Source organism: Brachyistius frenatus, unplaced genomic scaffold (genome assembly GCF_029030835.1).
Source record: "Brachyistius frenatus isolate BFR_SWC_R1_liver_20210118 unplaced genomic scaffold, ASM2903083v1 Contig_20, whole genome shotgun sequence".
NCBI lineage: Eukaryota > Metazoa > Chordata > Actinopteri > Embiotocidae > Brachyistius > Brachyistius frenatus.
The window spans coordinates 3,369,900-3,387,477 of NW_027210619.1; the positions used below are offsets into that span (position 1 = coordinate 3,369,900).

General features: G+C 42.4%; 1 protein-coding gene across 2 annotated transcripts; it reads left to right on the forward strand.

Moving 5' to 3' along the window:
• Positions 1 to 367: 367 nt before the first annotated feature.
• Positions 368 to 17,340, forward strand: epb41l4b (erythrocyte membrane protein band 4.1 like 4B). 2 transcript variants are annotated; one of them, XM_069696039.1, is made up of 23 exons: positions 368 to 1,272; positions 3,426 to 3,530; positions 3,617 to 3,659; positions 4,292 to 4,370; positions 4,626 to 4,670; positions 5,503 to 5,555; positions 5,844 to 5,964; positions 6,760 to 6,847; positions 6,946 to 7,034; positions 7,887 to 7,956; positions 8,065 to 8,234; positions 9,143 to 9,252; positions 9,927 to 9,960; positions 10,294 to 10,327; positions 10,571 to 10,674; positions 12,790 to 12,929; positions 13,836 to 13,957; positions 14,045 to 14,158; positions 14,260 to 14,315; positions 14,402 to 14,554; positions 14,770 to 14,890; positions 15,140 to 15,273; positions 16,317 to 17,340. In XM_069696039.1, exons 1-23 carry the CDS (start codon positions 991 to 993, stop codon positions 16,378 to 16,380), a joined length of 2,331 nt encoding a protein of 776 aa, XP_069552140.1. In that variant the 5' UTR covers positions 368 to 990; the 3' UTR covers positions 16,381 to 17,340. The 2 variants fall into 2 exon arrangements, with proteins under 2 accessions (XP_069552140.1, XP_069552141.1); XM_069696040.1 differs by having other exon boundaries at positions 14,263 to 14,315.
• The last annotated feature ends 238 nt before the right edge of the window (positions 17,341 to 17,578 follow it).

Below are 17,578 nucleotides of genomic sequence, written 5' to 3' on the forward strand. Positions count from 1 at the left end.
TCACTCGTTCTTTACTTTATTTTTTCTTGTGTGCATCATTGCATTATAGGCTATTGTCTTAATCTAAATTTGTCACCTGTAAAGCTCTGAACTAAACTGTATTCTATGAAAGATGTAGTGCATGTAGCGTTTGATTGGTATCTAAGTATTAAAGTAGGACCCTGAAGAATAGGGATATATATCATCATCATCCTACTGCAGACCTTTTGGAAACCTTTTAACGACCGCATGGGCTCCCAGGACCCCACCTTGGGAACCAGTAATGATCTGCTCTAATGTATTCCCGGCCCAGGCGGGCAAAAGACAGACAGGTGGCGCTGGTTCACTGACGCTGATGGGTCGGCCAGTCGGCAGGAACAGAAGTTTGTTCTGCGCTGTGTTTTTACGCAGGCGCAGATCATGCTGTTTGTCCAGTTTCACTGGTTGACTTTCACCTGTGGGGTAAACTAGTTTCTGTTGGCCGGTGTGAATAGGAAACAACAACCGCCGGGGTCCGGTCGGGTCCAGAGGTGATAAGACTCCCCTCCTCCCTTGTCGGCACCGTGTGACTCAGGGTTCCCACTGCGGAGCGTTGACGGGATTTCTCCGGGATTTTAGAGTCGGTGCACAACAGCGAGCAAAGCAGGAGGCAGGTGCACGGGAGAGGACAGGACAGGGGGAGGAGGAGGGCTGCTTGGATTTCCGTGACACAGTCCTGCCCTTCACACCGGACAGAAATGATTGGAAATCAACTGGTTGGCGCCTCAGTGGTCGATCTGTGTTAGTTTCATTAGTATGCGACTGGAGTCCCCCGCTGCTGCCGACATCCAGCCCGAGGACTGATCGGCAGCCCTGAAGTCTCCTCTGTGCCTGCTAAGTGACTCCTCGCCCCGGGGAGGACGAGGAGGAGGAGGCGGTGGCAGCCGAAGCAGGACCCCGGCTGACGCGACTGTTGTGTGGGGCACTTTTTACGGACACGGCACGGACCTCCTCGCTTTGTGGATCAGGAAGATGATGGGCTTTCTGCGCCGGACGTTCAGCCGCCGCTCCCGGAGCCGCCTCCAGACGAGAGAGAGGGACGAGCGGGACGGTAAAGGGGGAGGGGGAGGTGGTGGAGCAGGAGGGGTGGTCGGGAATCCCCTGCTCCTGGCCCACCAGCAGCAGGTCGTCCACGCGCCCGCCGTGGTCACCGGGGGAGCCTCGGTTCACATACCAGCGGCCGGGACGGCGAGGACCACCATCACCTGCCGCGTCCTGCTGCTGGACGGCTCGGATGTCAACGTGGATTTGTCTGTGAGTGTGTTGTTTACACTGGCCGGCGGGAGTGTGTAAACGGAGAACAAGCAGCAGGACAAGGTGTAGCCCAGATCAGTGGGGGTCAAAGTGTGGCCCGGGGACACAGTGGAGTCCTTGTGGGTCTTCCTGCTGGTCTCCTGCTGCCCTGAAATTTAATATGTTGGAGTTTATTTAGTCTGGGATCAGGGTAGCTTTCTGTTTCAACCTTTTCAATTCAAAATATAGTGAATCGGGACAACTTAACTTTATCATAATGAATGTTTAATTGAAACCAACTCTGGTTAGTGAAAGTGTTCAAGTGACAGCTTTTTATTTCTCCATTTATTTAGCAGGCATGCAGTTCAAATAGGGCTCAAACGTCTGGCCTCATTGATTAATTGATCAGTAGATTTTTGATTACCTGTCCTAAACTTACTGGATTCAGCTTCTCAAATATGAAGACAGTAGAATTTCTAATGTCAAAGAGCAACTTAAAGATGTTCTTTTGGGATTTGAGGTTATTGTTTTTGGCACCAAATAATATAAACAATAGCATCAACAGACTGAGCGATAATACAAGTTTGGAGTTCAGCACAGATAAGTTTCCAAAGTTTCCCTTTCTGTAATATCATAGTGGCCTATATAATACCAGTGTGTGCGTGAGTATGTCTCTTCCAGTGCAGTGAGAGGTGCAGCTCCAGATGGTGTTATGATCAGCAAGTTCATCACATTGCTTCCTCGCTCTGACTGCAGGGAACTCTGAGACAGACCTGACGCTGCCTCCTCCTCTTGTTTGCTCGTTTACAGCATCTTCCCTTCCCTTTCTTTTCTCTTATTTGCCTGTATATAATCACCCTCAGCCAATCTCCGCTCTCTCCCTGTCTGCCCTCCTAGTACCATCCTCCCTCGTAATCTTCTCCCTCTGTGCTCCCTTGCTCATCATCCTCCTCTTTCACACTCTGCCTCCTCCTCCTTCTTCTCTTTTTTTTTTTTTCCCTCCCGTGCTCCCTCCATCTCCCTCTGTCTCTCTCTTATTCCCTGACTCCCTGATCTGATTTACCACTGTGGGGACTCTGTGTCACAGACAGAGTGCTACGAGCGTGCGAGGGGTAGGTGGGATGATGAGCGAGTGTGTGGGCACGTGTGCGTAAGTGGCTCCTCATAAGATGTTTTCGTTTGGAAGGTTGAGTGTGTCACCAAAGCTGCTGCTGCTGCTGTGTGCGTGCGTCGTGAAGCTCACGGCCGGTGTATTGTGGGTTAACAGGGGTAGAGAGTCTTCCTCCTCTTGTCCAGCAGGGAGATTACAGCAATAACACAAAGCCACAGCTTCTACCGAGGTATTACAGTTCAAAATGACACACGGCTTGTCAAGCTGGCGGCTTAGTCACAGGTGTGCTGGAACAAGTTTGTTCATGTTCTCTTCTTCTCCCATTGGCATTGATACAGGTGCACAGAACAGAGCTGAAACTCACCTATATAAGTGTATTAGGCTGTCACTTCAAGCTGGATGAGTGAAATATTCGCCTCTGTGTGCGACTTTGTGAGGAACATTTTTTCTAATGTTTGATCGTGTTTATGCCCCCATGTGACAGAGGCTATGATTTCAATCAGCCTCTCTAAACTACATGCTGCAGAATGAGCAATAGCGATTTTCTTTCCTGTCCCCAATCCGTTAATACCACTGATTTCCGCTAACATTCATACACTCACCAGGAAGTTTAGACTGGTTGTCAGGCTCCACTGTACAATGCTGTTATCTTCCTACACACCCACTGTGATTTATGTGGGTCATATGAGGCACATCTACTCGTAAACTGTTTTAATAAAGTTTAAGATAAAAATGTTGTGTTTAAGTGCACTGACTCGTGTTTGTGGTTTGCGTGTTTATGACAAAGGCCTCAATAAGGGCCTTTCCCTGAGGCCGTTGTCCTTCTCCTTTTGACCGAGATGCACACGCACAAACAGCCACTTTCACATCTACTATAAGTCATTCTACTCCTGACATGGAGACCATATCTATTTCTAATCCACTTTCATGCCCAAATTACCGGGATATCTGTCAGTGGTGAAACTGCTGACTCACCTTTAAAGACTCATATCAGGTTACAAGAGCAGAAGAGATAAATACAAAACAGGTGAAAAATAAGTTTCTTTGTGTTCTGCTGTTCTAGAGCAAGTCCAAAGGCCAGGACCTCTTTGACCAGATCATGTATCACATAGATCTGGTTGAGACAGACTACTTCGGGTTGCAGTTTATGGACACAGATCAAGTCTCAGTGAGTCACAAGTTCTTACTTCTATCACTGTGGACCACAAATTGATATACGTCATTCTCACCTGCTTATTCTCGTCTCTCTTTTAGCACTGGCTGGACATGTCCAAGCTTATAAAGAAACAGATCCGAGGTAAGTGCAGACAGCCTCAGATTGTTTTCCTAATTAGCACTGCTTGTGTGCAGGAAAATGTGCAGTGTTTAGTATATGTATACGGTAGCAGGTAAGTGGGGGAGCAGGTGGAGCATTATCAAATGTTGACATGGTGATTAGCATGTGCATTACGAGCCTTACCCTTGTTTGCTCTACCTTGTAAAAAGGGGAATGAAATGTGCAGCAGGGGGAAGAGAGATGGATGACGTGTTTCACTGGTCATTTATTCACTGGGTGGTAGCTGCTGTGGAGCCTGAAAGACACTCTGATTGATGTTTTAAGGCAAACGGGAAAGACAAGTACGAATGGATAAAGATTTTTGACCTTGTGATCGTGATGGATGGACGTGATGAAAAGACAACGGCGGAAGGACGAGATTAAATAGATGAAATAAACTATAAGACGATTTTATTTGATTGAATACATTTTCGATAAATTACTTTTCCACCTCAAGCTCTTTTTGTCTCACACACACACACACACACACACACACACACACACACACACACACACACACACACACACACACACACACACACACACACACACACACACACACACACACACACAGTCTTTATTCACACTTTTCCCTCTGCCTATATTTCTTTTAGACGGTCAGCCATACAGACTCTTCTTCAGAGTGAAATTTTACTCTTCAGAGCCGAACAACCTGCGTGAGGAATTTACAAGGTAAAAATCACACACACACACACACACACACACACACACACACACACACACACACACACCTCTCTCTAGAGCCTTGTGTAGAGGGCCAAAGGGGACGCAGGGCTAATTACTCTGCTGCTGTGGGCAGATTCAAATCAAGGACAGAGTCTTGTTAAAACAAATTATGTGTCAGATATGAGGAAAAGCCTGTGACACATCAATTGATTTATATTGTTATCTCTCACTCATTTGTTTTGTTGTTTGTCTCATCAACAGGTATCTGTTTGTGTTGCAGCTTCGACAAGACATTCTGTCTGGCAAGTAAGTTTCTCTGTCACTGTTTATGTACCCAGAAACTCAGTCACACACACGGCAACATTACATCTGGAGTACATACATAAACAGTATTGTTTTGCTACACATTTAAAGGAGTAGTTCAACATTTTGGGAAATTATTTGCTGTGTTTTTGAGAGGTATATGAGAAGATTGACACTGCTAAAAATTGGGAAGAGGGAGGAGCAGCTACAGAAAATATTTAAAAAAAATTCCTCACGAGTCATTTTCAGGTGCCTTCTCTTCATTTGTGAGGACGTGCGGATCTCATCAGCAGCATTAAACATGAAGGAAACACACTCACCTGTAACAGCATAAACATAGGTCACCTACACTGGAGTTTCTGGGACTTCTGTACAGCGGAGTCCGTTTTTTACAAACAAACACAAACCCGCCTGCACAAACACACACTTCAGACAGTGTGTTACCCTTCTCCCTCCTCCTGCCTCTATCTGGGCCACGGATCCCCAGAGTCCAGCTCTATTATAAAGCTCAAGATCAAGAACAGCAGAGGGCTGCTTATTTTAGCAAAAGGGTTGCACCTCTCCTCCTTGACACACACACACACACACACACACACACACACACACACACACACACACACACACACACACACACACACACACACACACACACACACACACACACACACACACACACACAGAGGCTCACAGTGTTGGGCATTCAGCCACTTTTATGTCTCTCCGGCACATGATAACATGTACCCATCACACCATGTGTAGGACAGAGGTTTTGATATCATGAGCATAACACTCATACTGAAAACATCTCGTCATTTGTGTCTCTTTTTCTTGTCAGGTTGAAATGTCCATACGATGTGTCAGTAGAGCTGGCGTCATATTGTTTACAAAGTAAGTCAACTTCATGTACTCACTTATGTTCATATATATGTACAGATAGTTACATTTTTCACTCTTTAAAGGAAAACACCAGTGATCCTTTATACACCACATAAGCACCAACAGTTTTCCAAAGCTTCATGTAACCTTTTAGATTTATTTGAGACTTTTGGGAAGTCATTAGTCACTGTTTTGCTTGTGTGGTTTGTGTCCCTGCTCCCCTGATACGTATTTGTATCCCTGAATTTCTTGGTTTGATGCATCTGTATTTGAATTGTGTTTGTGTGTATCGATATCCAGGTGAGATGGGAGACTGCGATTCCTTGGAGCACTCTCCTGAGCTTGTGTCAGAGTTTCGTTTCACTCCCAAACAGAGTGAGACCATGGAGGCGGACATCTTTGGCAGATGGCTGGACCTCAGGTGAGAATAAAGGTTATCAGTGAAATCACAGAGTTTTATCTGGGTTTATCCTGAACATTAGGTGTTTATCCTGAACATTACTGATCCTAAAATGCGACCTTCTTGTGCACTACAACCCAGGACACATAAACATTTCTACACAGTGATCTGGACTAGTTGTTACAATACTTCTGCTGTTTCAAAGCACCTCACTGGACGGCGTCCAGTGGCCGGCAATTTGACCTGAGCCAGTTTCTCTCCTCACTGGATGAAACAAGTGGGGCAAAAAGCCGACACAGAGCAGAAAAGGAAGTCATTCTGCTGTGGCCTTTCAGCAGCAGCATTTTCACTGACAAGGGCGTCTAATTTCACCGCCCCCCTGCGCTCTCCTCCTCCACCCTGGCCTCGCTATCACTGGTCTGCGTGAAGGATTATGGGATTAATCCCTGGAGGGTCTTGATTGATTCCAGGCAGTATTTAACCCAGCCGCGCTCTGATTGCTCCCATCTCGGATTAGATTACGTACACATATGCTGCACTTCACTGGGCCGGCTGAGCCACGCAAGGACAGACTGAGTTCACAGTCATTCTTCTACACGACACCAAGGCTGAGTCCGGGATGCAGCCGGACGGTTACTCACTGAGTAGTTGCCTTAGAGCAAACACCAATTACCAGTTGAGGTCATGCAACAAGTGTCATTTTTGATAGTTTTCTTTTTCAGACTGAGCTGCTCAACAGACTGTCAGAGCTGAGGTGACGGAGGAGTGATATTTTTGTTCTAAAACTCAACATGGTGTCTTATTTTATAACCACAGGGGAAAGAGTCCGTCACAAGCAGAGATTTCTTTTCTCAACAAATGCAAGTGGCTGGAACTTTACGGCGTAGATATGCACTTTGTCAAGGTGTGTGAGCGAATTTTACAAACACAATTATTACTCTACATATGTCACTACGTTGCAGGTGTGTTAGAGGAGTAAATGTGTATATGTTGTGTCTGCAGGGCAGAGATGGAGGGGAATATGCACTGGGTCTCACGCCTACTGGCATCTTGGTATTTGAAGGCTCCAATAAAATTGGGCTCTTCTTTTGGTAGGTATTTTGAATGCATCTCTAATCTAGTGAGTCCCAATATTTGTCCATTTTACACATTATAAAATAAGACATTTACATAAACTACAGACCTATATTCCATTTTCAAACTCGTGACTCAAACAACAGACATTAGCACAAAACATCAGAATGTCCTAATTAAAATATCATATTTTTTTCTGTCATATATCCACTAACGACAACAACACTCAGTTATTGATTGTCATGGTGACGCATTACATTTCCTGGTGCCTGATTTTTCCAGGTTTGTAACAGCTGTTGTGTATATAAATTACAGCTGAAACTCTTGGTAGGTAATTGATTCAGTGATCAACAGAAAAAATGAATTGGCAACTGTTTTATATTTATTGTAATTTTTATGAAGAATTAGTGTAAAGACTACAAACATTTACGATTTACAAAACAATTTTTAAAGTATTATATCATATTAAATTAAAGATTGAGTGATTTTGGACTAATTTCAACAAAACATGAAACTTGGAAATGTCACTTGAGTCTCAGGAAAGCTGTGATAGTTATTATTTTGTTTTTTTGACATTTCATGTTGTAAATGATTTATCAGTCAATCAAAAAACATAATCAATAGATTAACTGATTATTAGAATAACAAAACTACTAACATTTGATTGATTGAGAGCAGGTCTTTTCGGGTAGATTAATTATTGAATGATTGACTTGGAGGCAGGATGGGTTTGGGACGTGACCCGAAAACCAAAATCACTCTTGAAGGTGCTATTAGATCAAACTATGGCCAAAGTACCGCTCTCATCATCTCACTCTTCAGGCAAAAATACAGAGTGTGTGATTTTGTTGTTCTGCTGTATTATTCAGGCCCAAAATCACTCAACTGGACTTCAAAAAGAGTCGACTCACGTTGGCGGTGGTGGAAGACGATGATCAGGTTTGTGTCCTCATATTCTGCAGGCAAATACATTCCCACATACAAATGTCTCCATGCAATCAGCTGTGAGGCAAATTAACAGTGTCTGGTTGTTTTGTGACTGTGAAGGGTCGGGAGCAAGAGCACACGTTTGTGTTTCAGCTGGCCAGCTCCAAGATCTGTAAACACCTGTGGAAGTGTGCCGTAGAGAGCCACGCTTTCTTTCGGCTACGGCAGCCAACCACAGGCAAGACCAACCGCAGCGACTTCACCCGCCTCGGGTCTCGCTTCAGATTCAGGTAGAGCACAGAGACGGACTCACACCTGTACTTTACTGTCAGCACAGTGTCTCACTGACTGCTGTCTCTGCACTGAAGAGGGATCACACAAGTTGGCTCACTCAGGTAGTTGTGGCCACCACTTGTTACTAGCACATGGGGAATCATGTGTCACATAAAGCAGAGCCTTTGTATCTATGGTTACAGTGTATCTATGGTTACATGGATCTGTTCCTATGGCGACTGAGATATTCCCTTCATATTGTTTGTTTTCTTGTGACTATTATCAGAGATGGTCAAAGCAAATTCTCACACTTGAAGGGCACTTCCTGTCATTTGTTGGAGCAGCTGAGTGAAAGCAGTGTGAAAGGCACAGTGGGTTTTCCTCTGAAGTCAGTGGATAAAAACTCATGTTACAGGTGGTGGAAGTAAAAACAGGAACATGTGTTTAAGGTAATCCAATATCTTAAGCACACCAGTGTCTCTTTATTGTTTACTATTTATCACCAGTTAAAAAGAAATGCAAAACGGGTCTGATTGAGATTAATGCATGGTTTAAATCCTCAAATCACGGTTTTATATTAAATTACAATGTTACATATAATCTAGTCTTTATTATAGTCTATACTACCAAACTTTAGTTAGATATTCAGCCTCAGTGACAATGGAGCTCACTAAACTATGTTAAGAGTTTTCCTGATGGCGGCAAAACAGCAGCTGTCAAAACTTAAAACCTCTAATTCCAATAAATCCTTAAAAGTGAGGATGAATTTTGTTGTGTTTAAGCCTCATTTAGTGAAGTGTAAACAAATGTTTCAAAAAAATTGCCTTTTTAAAACCCTTAAGCTCATTCAGATGGCAGCTTTGTTGCACTTTAACATTTTTGTAATAATGTTTTTCACTATTTACCTATTTACCTTTTATCTCAGTGGTAAGACGGAGTATCAGGCTACACATGGAGGCAGACTGAGGAGAGCCAGTACATTTGAGAGAAGGCCGAGCAAGCGGTACCCCTCCCGCACACAGTCACTGAGCAAAGGTGAGTCTTATCAGCACATACAAAACATGGATGACTCACAACATCCTGTTACGTCTTTTTTCACTTCTGCGTGGTATCATAAAGGTCACGTACTGTTTTGGTTCATTATGTTTTGTATCATTTAATTTGCTGTATAGAATTACTGTTGAAAGAAAGTGCTGCAGGCTGTAAAGCTGTCAGCTTCCCAGAGGTTGTTCTCTAACAGTGTCGGACATCAGACAGCTTGGTTCTTTTTAAAAGAAAGTGATCAAAACTCCAGGTTATTAGACTTTAGCGTCAACTTTCTACTTTGTCAAAAGCACCTGCTGTACTCTTCACTCCCCCATAATTCCGTCTGTCTGTGAGCTACAATGGCTTCAGAAGCCAAACAAGCCTCTACCTCACTTTACATAAATGATTAAATGCATGTATTTACCTTAGGACTGTCGATGTTGACGTCCAAACACCTTTTATTTATTGGAATCGGATTTGTCATTCCGCCCTTGAATATAAATGAACTCTGAGTCAAGCGCTGGTAAAGCGGAGCAGGAGAGTCTGGAAAGAGTGTGGACTGAAAAACACTTTATTGCTCTTTTTAAAAAGTGCAGATAAATTAAGATAAAACGACAGACGTGCTGTGCTGTTTTTGATCTCTCTCTATCTCTTTGCTAACTGACGTTATATCTATCTTTCAGTTTCTATTTCTCCAGCCAAGCCTCCACATATCAGGTGAAAATGACACTCACAGACACACCAATATGAAGAATAATGAAAAATGAATTCACATTGATATATTTATGAGGACATTCCAGCTATTACATTTATTACTTATCCCATAACCTTGACCTTAATCCAGATAACAGCCTGACTAAACACCAAAATATCCCCTTTCCAAAGGGAAGAGAGATAAAATGGTTGTCACTTTGTAGGTTTTTCCTCATTTTTCTCACTTTAAATGTATTTGTTTGTATAGTACATACACCAGAATAATGTATTTGGCTCTGCTGTAAAATCTATCATTGTGCAAATCTGCTGTCAGTGATTATTGAAGTTCTTTTCCAGCTCCCACGCCAGCCCCGATCCCAGCCTACATCCGGTGAGTGACCTCAGATAACCCACTTTCATACGCACACACATACACACACACACACACACACACACACACACACACACACACACACACACACACACACACACACACACACACACACACACACACACACACACACACACACACACACACACACACACACACACACACACACCAGCAACTGATCTGGCTTTGTCCTTGTAGCAACATTTAATTTCAGCATCTCTTCAATCCTCTCTTTCCTTCCAGTACCAACACAACATTCCCATGGGTCATGAGCCGTGGCATCCGCCCCACCCTGTGCTCACACCCCCAGTTTACCTGCAGCCCTCTGGACACACGCCGTCACACAGGTAAGAAAACTGACCACTGAGAAGATGATTGGGAATTTGCTTTAAGAAATCGACTCTGTCATCTCCCACAATCTGTTTTTCATCACACTTCATGTCATTCATACACCTCATATGCCTGTTTGTCTGTCTGTGTCTTCTCTATCTCTATGCTTGTGTGTGTGTGTGTGTGTGTGTGTGTGTGTGTGTGTGTGTGTGTGTGTGTGTGTGTGTGTGTGTGTGTGTGTGTGTGTGTGTGTGTGTGTGTGTGTGTGTGTGTGTGTGTGTGTGTGTGTGTGTGTGTGTGTGTGTGTGTGTGTGTGTGTGTGTGCGTGTGTGATTCTTCATTTACGTGTCATGTTCAGGCCTTCTTTTGAGGCCATGAGTCCCGTGTCCAGTTGCCCTCCCGTCCCGGAGCGAACCAGCAGCATCTCTCCAGGATCCATCAGTTTGGTTTACAGGGACAAGGTCATGACCGCAGTTTGACCTCTGTTTAACCTGGGACTCTGTTTTAAAAACTCAGCCACCGAGACTCACGCAGACTGGTGCCCCAAAGAGAGAAGCTCTGGAGATGGATTCGTCTCCATCATCCTCATCCATTTATTTGTCCCATCCCGTCATGTGTTTCATTGTCTACTTTCTTAAAATGACCCAAAAAACTGCAAAGGAACTCGTCAGAGGTTTCAAACATTGGAGGGGGCACTTGGAGGGAGAAGTGGTGCAAAGATACTGTGTGAGGTGAAAGGGACAGGTGTATCTATATGTTTTAAAAGCAGGGGGAGCTTAATTATTGTTGTTTAGCCTGGTGATTTGGCCTGTTTATCATCAACAGTTTATCAGCTCATAGAGGCAGTTAAGGTGACTTAAAAACCCTCAGCATACCCGATTGTTGCAATTTACTCCTCCTACAGGTCATAACTATTTTTTAGATTTAGTGTGATTTTCAGATTATAAAGATATCGTCATCTTCAATGTTCATCATTAATAAATCTATGCATGAATCTATTCAGAAACATTGTAAAATCATGCTCCAGACAAATTCAGGACTTCCTTGAGAATCATGACAATTTTCAGTTTTTCTTAAAGTCAAAATAATTCAGTGATAGTTTTTTGCACATTCATGGGCCATTGCAAACAGGAAGTACTTTTAGGTAATGCTGCATACTTTTAATGGTGGCAGTTTGCCAAAATATAAACAAATTTAGGCCAGAAAACAAGACTCAAGTTATAGACCAACAAGATGCATAACATTATACCTCGTTAATACCTAACTGGTCAAAATGTTCAAACAGTCTATGGTTAAAACATGATGATCCCCCGAGCTGAAATAAGAAAATAATAATAATAAAAAAAATACCTAACTCTAACTTAAACTAAAAGTCACAACAAAATAAAGATATGGACCAGGCTTAATAGGTTTGTGTGCCTTGCTGTGCTTGTGGATATTTTAATGTAATCACGGTTGGTGTTTTAATCCCTGTGTTTACTGCAAAATCTGCCTTGAAGATTACATTTTCCTTCATGTTTTAGAAATCTTGTGACAGCTAAATTATTCCAAAATCACTTTTGTTAAAGTGACAAAGTGAGTGTGTGCTGAATGAGGTAATTCTCAGCAGGATTGAGGGTTCCACTCCTGCACCTACTGCATGCTGGTTTAGGGATTAGGATTTCTGTTTAGTGTGTAGTTCAGTGTGAAGTAGAAACATGAAGTAGTGTCTTACATGTGCGGTGTTGTGCTTTCAAAATGAGGTTTTTGAATGAACATTACATTAATGTTGTATCAGGTTATGGATTTGCTAAATCAACCAAGTGTTTACAGAAGATGTGGCCAATGCTTTGCTGTTGTAGTGTGTCACCTTTTACTTTTGATGTTTACTCGAATCACATTTTGCCTTTAAGGATGTTGCCATATTGCTTCTAAAACAATAAATTGTTTATGAGTGAGAAATGCAAAAACTGCAAAAGAGTTTTGATTAATTGTTTTAAAAATGACATCGTATACTGTCTTATTCAGCATCTACATTAGTCATGAGCTTTAAAGAATTAAAGGTTAGATGAAAATTGATGAATAACTTTTCATATTTGAGTGTCATTTTGTTGGGGGTTTGGTTCCTTTTGATTGCATGTGTGCATCCTCAGTTTCCCGCTGAGTGGTCCTGCTTCAGACCATCAGTTCAGTGTTGAAGAGAACGAGAATTCGTATTCTAGCCAGATCCACCACCATCACCGTCGCCACACACACAGCCAGGACACGCTCTGCCACACACACACCAAGAACAGTGAGTACTGTCAGCCGGAAGAAGTGCTTCAAAACAATGCGATATGTCCAGACTCCACACTGATGCTCTTTTTCATGCTCAGTACTGCATGTTTGTCTGCACTGGGGTTTTTTTTGGTTTTATTTTAAGGTTTAGTTCACCCAAATTTCAAAAAGGCACCAATGTTTTAAAATATTGTCCTCCGAGTCTAAAGTTTTTATTGCATTTCAATGGAGGTGAATGGAGTTTGATTTACAACCCCAAAAACTGCATGTAAACCAGTTGTGTGCATTTATTTTTGCTCTTCGTTCACAAAAAAGACAAAAATATGTCTCCTTAAGTTTTTGCATTTGCTGTATCTTTAATCAGTTGTGATGCATCATTCAGAAAAGCAACAGAAACACAAGCTTCAGGAGATTCCTCATGTGATTTGGACAGTTTTGCTATTTTACACTCCAAAGAAATGTAAAAAGATTTCATGCTAACTGTTTATCCAAAAATTGCACAAAAATTGCATTTTTACAAAATGTTTTGTTTCAACAATTTTTGGTGCAATTTTTGAATGTGATTAATATGGCTTTTAAATACTTTTTTTTTTTTACCTCAAATGTGATTCTGTGGCCCGCCATTGCAGTGGCAGAAGTTGCAAATATGGTCAATAATAATAATAAGTATTTACTCTCTGTTTCTTTGCAATTTTTTATTGGTATTGTTTATATTGTGAAGTATCTCCAGACATTTAAGTGGGGATCTAAAACATCTCTCGAATCTGATGTAATGCATTTAAGCAATCAAGTATTTAGACACAGACTCCACTTTCCAATCCCTCCCACGTCAAGCCCACTCGCTGCGTTGTCTATAAACAGCATGTCTGTTCTAAATGTAGCCTGTATTGCTTATTTTCTCATTAAACTTTGTGTCAATCAGAACGCAGAGCTCCTCCCTGCCCTGCGGATGAGTTGGACATCTCTCAGTCTCTGCTCAAGGCTCTGGAGTCAGACAGTGACTCTCCTCCCTGGCCCTCGCTGCACATCAACATCGACAACAAGGTCAGACACGTTTCCCTCATGCTGTTTTCCTGTCCTACTCACACAATGACATTTCTCTCCTCACCTTTCTGCTCATTCTCCTGGCAGGGAGAGGAGAAGCAATTGTCTGAAAAGTCTCTGCATCCTCCTGCTTCTCCAGCGATGCTGCCAGACCACCTCAAATGTAACATCCTCAAGGCCCAGATGGAGGCAGCTTTCAGGGTCAGTACCCAATCTCACCTCTCTCTAAGCATTAAACCTCCATCTTGTGTACTTGTTAGTGTAGCTAACAGCATTATCTCCTTTTCTCATCCACAACAAAGAAGGAGGCCCCAACAACGCCCACAGGGAGGAACTCAAATGAGACCCTCAATGACAGGTCAGTACCTCATCTCTTCTTCATGTTTACTCATATTTCTTCATACCATGACTTACCCCCACCATTGTAATGGCTCTGGTCTTCAGGTATCAGAGCTCGTCCCAAGACTCAGCTGCATCCAGTTTGGCTGCTGACAAGACAACCCATCGGCAAGACCGCAACCCAACGCCAGAGAGTCTGCAGCCAAAAGCCAACCCCAGCACCAGCCGCAGGAAACGGCTGATCCGACAGTTCAGCTTGTGAGTACACATCACCTTTGGTTATTGTTGAAGGCCAGCGCTCTCAGCAAGCTCTTGGATGTCTATGAGTGGGAAATTGCCCGTCTGAAATGAACACTCCTCTGAGCACTTGAAGCAAACAGTCCTGCTATCTCTGCTCCCCGACAATGACATTCTGTTCAGAACAGTCTGCAGGTCATGTAAGCCATTCAGTCTCTCAATTTGTTGCTCATCAGTAACCACGAAGATGAGGACAATCTCCCAGAAGCACTTGCAGCCATGTCCTCTCAGAGTGCCGCAAAGTCAGGCTCGAGCAGCTCGTTGGACAAACAGATACAGCCGTCCATATACCCGCAGGTAACACACACCCTCGCACACCTACACACACACGCCCTAAAAACCCTTAAGAATGTATAGTTGTGTGGTGCACTGCACTCCACCTATGGGGGGGTTAATTCCGCCTCTCTGTATTATCTGTAAAGTAAATGGAGGAATTTCTATGTGTGTGTGTGTGTGTGTGTGTGTGTGTGTGTGTGTGTGTGTGTGTGTGTGTGTGTGTGTGTGTGTGTGTGTGTGTGTGTGTGTGTGCACTGATGTGTATTGCAGGTGGATAAAATGCCAGCACTGGAGCTGGGTAGTCCGTGCTGTCCCTCTCCTTCACCTTCCCCCCACCTCTCCCCTTCTTACAACCGTAGCTCCATTCCTCACCTGGTCCCTTACCTTGCTGCCCATAACGACAGGTAATAAAACCTCCCCTGTGCTCGGGTGGACACGTTATCCACAGTGGTGGAAAGTCATGAAATGTATTTGCTCAAATCTGAAGAAACATTTTTGAGTCACTTTACTTTTACGCTACTTTACAATTTTAAAAGGCAATATTGCACTTTTAAATTGACATTTATTTGACAGCTGTTGAACATAGGCTATATTAAATATATGACCAGTTCATAGAATACAATAAATAGATTAAATCAGTGCTTACCAAACCTCTTAGATGCATATTAACTGGCAAATGTTTGTTTTATCATATAAAATCATGATGCCGTAGAAACGTCTAATGGGAGAAGCATCCAAATTTGCTAAGACTGTTTATTTATGACTTAAGCTAATTGAGGCTGGCTGTTGAGATACTCGCATTTTCCTTTTTTCTTATCTGACAAATCAATTTAACCGTCTTATATTGAATTTGCAATACTCCATAAATACGACAGCAGCAAAATGTTATTATTATGGTGGCAAAAAAAACATAAACTGCTAAGAGGTCCTGCTAAAACTAGCTTAGTTTAGCAGAGTAAGCTAATTGCCATCTATGCAGCCTCTGACTACTGTGAAATTCACATGATTTGTTTTGGTTCAGCTGCCTTTATATCACATACATGTTTTTCATTAGATTATGTAACTTGCTCATTAGCCAAATGGTCAAGAAAACTAAATAAAGAGACACAGGAACACATTTTGTATGTATTCCCTGTCCCTTTTTAGCTCACAAGAAGTGCAGTATTCAAAGGTTCTTTTACGGTTTTATGTCGAATCTGTGATAATGATTTATCACCAGCCTAAAAAAACATTCAAGAAAGGCTTTACAACTTATGTATGTTAACTTATTGACTTTTATTTGTAGTTACTGCTCTGCGCCTTTATAATGCAGAGTTTATGTTGTAAAAATGATTTCATGATGCCCTGTATGTTTTATTAATGGTTGCAGAAATACAAATTTCATCAAAAGAGGCACAATTTAAGCTTGTTTTAACCAGAAGCTTGTATGTTTGTTATGTGTCTGTAGCGGAGAAGAAATTAGGTTGAACAGAGAGAAGATCCTAAGAGCCCTCCTGATGACGGAGCTCTGAGACTTTGACGCTTAACCCCTGTGACATCATCGTCAGACAAACAAGCGAAGTCCCAAAGGGAAACAACATTTGTATATTTGCATTGCTCATTTAGCAGTTATAAATATATATATTTGCATAAAGGCAATCATTATATTTGCTTAATTGTTATTTTAGAAAAATGTTTCTTTATATTCATCGAACTGAAACTGTTAGTGGACTCCCGCACATGCTTTACAGACAAGCTACAGATGTGACTGGTGCTGCCTGCATGATCAATATGTTTCTGTAAATGATTATCTGATTTGCTTTGGGGTTATGTTTAAGTTTTATGTGATTTCATCTTCACTGCGTCCGTGTTGATGCCCAAACTGTGTTTCTGACAGCGACTGTTGAAGAATTGATCTCCACGCAAAAAGCACAGATGAAGTGAAGGCACTTCACTTTCAAGTTTGTCCAAAATGTAAATAGATATTGTAATTAATATGCTGACAGAGCAGGCAATGTAAATGCTGACTTCCGTACTGTATTTATTATGTCAGATATCCATTTTTACATGAAAAACATTTGCAGCATTTGTGATTTTAAAAACACTTCCTGAACAGAGTGAATTGAAAGTGAAAAGTGACTCAGTGCAGAAGAGGTTGAGGCTGGATTGTAGTCTCTATCTGCCCACTAGAAGGAGACAAATCTACAGTCATAGCTCTTGTGGCAGTATTGATCCTGTGTTTCAGGTTGTCATGATCACAAACAACTTTGCTACTTTTTTACATGCAGTTTTCATCACAGGTCAAATCTGGTCAAATGTTTTTGGACATAAGGTATCAGTAGGCATAATCCTGCTGCTCAACAACTTTATATCAGCCCTTGTGTCACAACCACATCTGAGGCAGTATGACCTGCAGTTGTTCTGTGTGTGTTGATTGAGTTGCTAATGACCTCAGCTGGATCCTAATAAAAGCCACATCATCAATTTAATAACTGAAGCAGCATCTTTGGTCTCTGGTCTGGTGTGAGAATGTGGCTTGGCCTCACCCTGTGTGCCTGTTTGTTACGTTTGTATGTGGCTCTCACCCTCCCTGTGAGGGAATGTTGTTACAAAGGATATTACAGATTTATCTCAGGTGCAGCACAATGAGTCACCCTGTTAATTGCACCTCTGTTCTGCCCTTCAGTAAACCACTGAACGCTAGATCGTTCATCTGCAGCAGAGAGGCTG